The 3552-nt window shown below is 44.6% G+C and overlaps 1 protein-coding gene across 1 annotated transcript; it reads right to left on the reverse strand.

The window, feature by feature from the left end:
* Positions 1-2143: 2143 nt before the first annotated feature.
* On the reverse strand, positions 2144-3079 carry LOC102449334 (olfactory receptor 14C36-like). The gene has a single exon (XM_006135725.2). The coding sequence runs from the start codon at positions 3077-3079 to the stop codon at positions 2144-2146; it is 936 nt and encodes a 311-aa protein (XP_006135787.2).
* Between the last annotated feature and the right edge of the window lie 473 nt (positions 3080-3552).

The following is a 3552-nucleotide window of genomic DNA, read 5'->3' on the forward strand; positions in this document are numbered from 1 at the left end:
GGCCTGCTGAGTTGTTCCTTGGAAGGCTGAAGTAAAACATCCGGAAATGAGTGGGGTTCTGTTTGCAAGGATTAGGGTGCATGAATTAGATTTTCATCTAGGCCTGTGATAATTAGTCATCCAACGGCTATGAATTTTCAGAGGTTTTCAGCAACTCCCTTGGACCCCTCCCAGTTGTTTCTAATTTACTATTTCCAGAACCATGAAGGATGGCTTTGATGGACTCTTCAGGGAGTGTAAACACAAATGGGACGTGCATTCAGCTGATTGAAATGTAATACAAAACTAAAATGAACATTAACAGAAATCTGTTTTGTTTTTGTTTTTTCTGTATTCTTTCAGTTCTTCAAATGAGGTAGGCACCCATTTGGGATTCTTTGAGACTTAAATAAATGTTCTGTACACAATATTTCTATCTTAAAAATAGAAACACCAATGACCAATCATCACCTATCAGGGCAAACTCCTAGTTTTGAACCTCTCTAGTCTGGCATTCTCTGGTCTGGTAACATCCGTGGTCTGGCATGATTTTACTTAGCTGGATGTCCACTTATTATGGGTGTGGCCAAGTTTCCCACAGTCCGATGAAGTTTGCTTAGATCCACCAGTCCTGACTCTAAGGGTGTGTCTAGACTACAGGGTTTTGTCGACAAAAGTGGACTTTTGTCAACAAAACTAAACCTGCGTCTACACTACTGCTGAGTTCTGTTGACATAACGTCGACAGAACTCAGCAGTTTTGTCAACGCTGGTAAACCTCATTTTACGAGGAATAACGCCTTTTGTCAACAGAGTTCTGTCGACAGAAGGCGTTATTGCATCTAAACTGTCCTTTGTGTCTACACTGCCATGTCGACAAAGCAACTTGCTTTGTCAACAGAACTGAATGTAGTCTAGATGCTCTTTGTTGACAGAAGCTTTGTCGACAGTATCTGTCAACAAAACTTCGGTCGACAAAAGCCTGTAGTCTAGACGTACCCTAAGGGTATGTCTACACAACAAGCTGTTATTTCGAAATAATTTCGAGATCGTGGACTTCTTACTCCCACTTCTGTAACCCTCGTTTCATGAGGAGTAAGGGAAGTCAAAGGAAGAGTGTTCTTCTTTTTACTTCCTGCTATGTAGCCAGCGCCAACAGCTGAGTTAAGCTATTTCAACTTCAGCTATGCAGTTGAAGTAACTGAAGTTGTGTAGCTTAATTTGACTTTTGCCCTACAGTCGAGACGTACCCTCAGTGTTCTGTGCTGTTATTTATCTCTACATTCTAGCCCAGGAAGCAGTGGAAGTGTCAATAATGCTGCTAGACAATATGGACCAAATTCTCTGGTTTGGCGCTGGTCAGGTCCCAAGGGTGCTGGTCTAGAGAGGTTCAACCTGTAGCTGAAGTGTCTTGAGTATGTCTACATTTTATCTGAAAGGAGCCCACCCAACCTGTGTAGACAGACTCACATTAGCTTCACTGGAGCTAACATGGTAATGATGGGAAGACTCAAACTTGCATTGAGAAGACTCAAACTTGCAACCTGAGGATTACAATGCTTGGGAGCCATAGCTGCTGCTTCTCCTGCAATGTCCACCACACTGCTTTAGCATGCACGCTTATGTACAGCCACCCTAAGTCTGTCCGGGTGGGTTGGAAGGCTCACTTCAAGCTGTAAAGCAAAGGCTCCTAGAAAAAACTCCCCACGGTTCACCAGTCCTTTAAAATTATCCTAATTCCTAACCATTGATAGATTGGTCCCAAGCACCCACCGCTCTCCCCTACAACCATGCACCACCCAAGTTTAGCAAAAGTTGGAGTCTAAGTCCACGTCTTCATTAAACGGAAGACTGATGATGGATCATGCGGAGTTTGGTTTAGCACGTCTAGTTCAGACTCACTGGAGTTGCGTATCTTGAGTGAGCATTCCCTTTTATTGTAGACCTAAGTCTACATCTAAGAAGTTAGGTTCAACATTGGAATGTCAATAAATAGCTAACACCATTAGGTGATTGTGAAAATCTCTTCCTAGGCCCTCCATAGGGCAGACATTCCTTCTGCCCACACCTGAGTGGAGTACAATCAACTCCTCTCAAGTCAATGGCATTACTCACACCAAAAAGGGCTTTCTGTCGCTCAGGTCAAGTCAATTGAAAAATGGATGTTAAACTCTTTGGAAAGACATCCTTGCTATCACCCTCCCCAGAGCCTCCCTTATCTCCTTGTTTCTCAAGCTATAAACGATTGGATTCGATAACGGTGGCAGCACGGCGTAGAGCACAGATGCCAGCAGGTCCCAAGAGGAAGATGTCACGGAGGTTTGCCTCATATACACAAAGCTGCCCATGCCAAAGAACAACCCGATGACCACGAGGTGGGGTAGGCAGGTGGAGAAGGCTTTATGCTTTCCCGACATGGATGGGATCCTCAGCACGGTGGAAAAGATCTGAATGTAGGACGTGATGATGAACACAAAACAGCCCAGAGCGAGGCACACCCCAAAGAGGACCACCACCACTTTGTTGGGGTATGTGTCAGAGCAGGCCAGCTTGAGCAGCTGAGGGATGTCACAGAAGAACTGGCTGATAACGTTGGCGTGACAGAAGGGCAACCGGAAGGTGTTGCCCGTGTGAAGCAGCGAATAGAGGACTCCACTGACCCAGGAACCAACTGCCATCCGGGCACAGGTGCCACGACTCATGATCATCTTGTAATGCAAAGGAAAACAGATGGCAGTACGACGGTCATATGCCATCACGGAGAGAAGGGCACACTCGGTGGCCGCGAGTGAAATAACCAGGAAGACTTGGGTGGCACAGCCAATGAAGGAAATGGACCTGGTGTTGGTTAGGGAGTTGGCTAGCATCTTGGGGATGGTAATGGAGATGTAGCAGAGATCTAAGGAGGAGAGGTTGAACAGGAAGAAGTACATGGGGGTATGGAGGCGGAAATCGAGGACTACGGCTGCAACAATCAGAAGATTCCCTATGACCGTGGCTAGATAAATAAGCAGGAAGACCGTGGAGTAGAACATCTGCCGCTCTTGGAGGTCAGCGAAGCCCAGAAGAATGAACTCACTCACGGTAGTTTTGTTGGCCATCTCCTTCCATGTACTTTGTGCTGCCTGCAAAGGAATAAAAGAAAGAAATGAAAGATTCTAAAAATTAAGGCACAAAATGGCCAGTTTCAGTTAAAATCGAGTTACAGTTTTGCATTGTTTTTTCATGAAAATGTTGGTGGAGGTTTTACTACTCATGATGGAAAGATTAGAAGTTACCTAGAAGACGTTGGTGCTGGAAAGCAGTGACCATGAAAAGGATCTAGGGGTTAACATCAGTTCCTAACGTGATATTTCACACACTTATGAGGAAAGTCTACCTGATTGACATTTGCTGGAGGTCTTCTGTGGAGAGTGCTAACATAACAAAAAAGTGTTGCATCCCACACATGTTAACTCTAGATTAGACCTCAGATAGGGTGCATCTACACAGCAACCAAAACTCGAAATAAAATATGCAATTTGTGCTACTCAAATTGCGTATCCTATTTTGATTCTATTTTTGAAATAGGTTA

The sequence above is a fragment of the Pelodiscus sinensis genome, chromosome 30, assembly GCF_049634645.1.
Source record: "Pelodiscus sinensis isolate JC-2024 chromosome 30, ASM4963464v1, whole genome shotgun sequence".
Taxonomy (NCBI): Eukaryota; Metazoa; Chordata; order Testudines; family Trionychidae; genus Pelodiscus; species Pelodiscus sinensis.

Bases quoted from the DNA above. Each gene is read 5' to 3' on its own strand.
- LOC102449334 (XM_006135725.2), bottom strand. From the start codon at position 3,079: ATGGCCAACAAAACTACCGTGAGTGAGTTCATTCTTCTGGGCTTCGCT.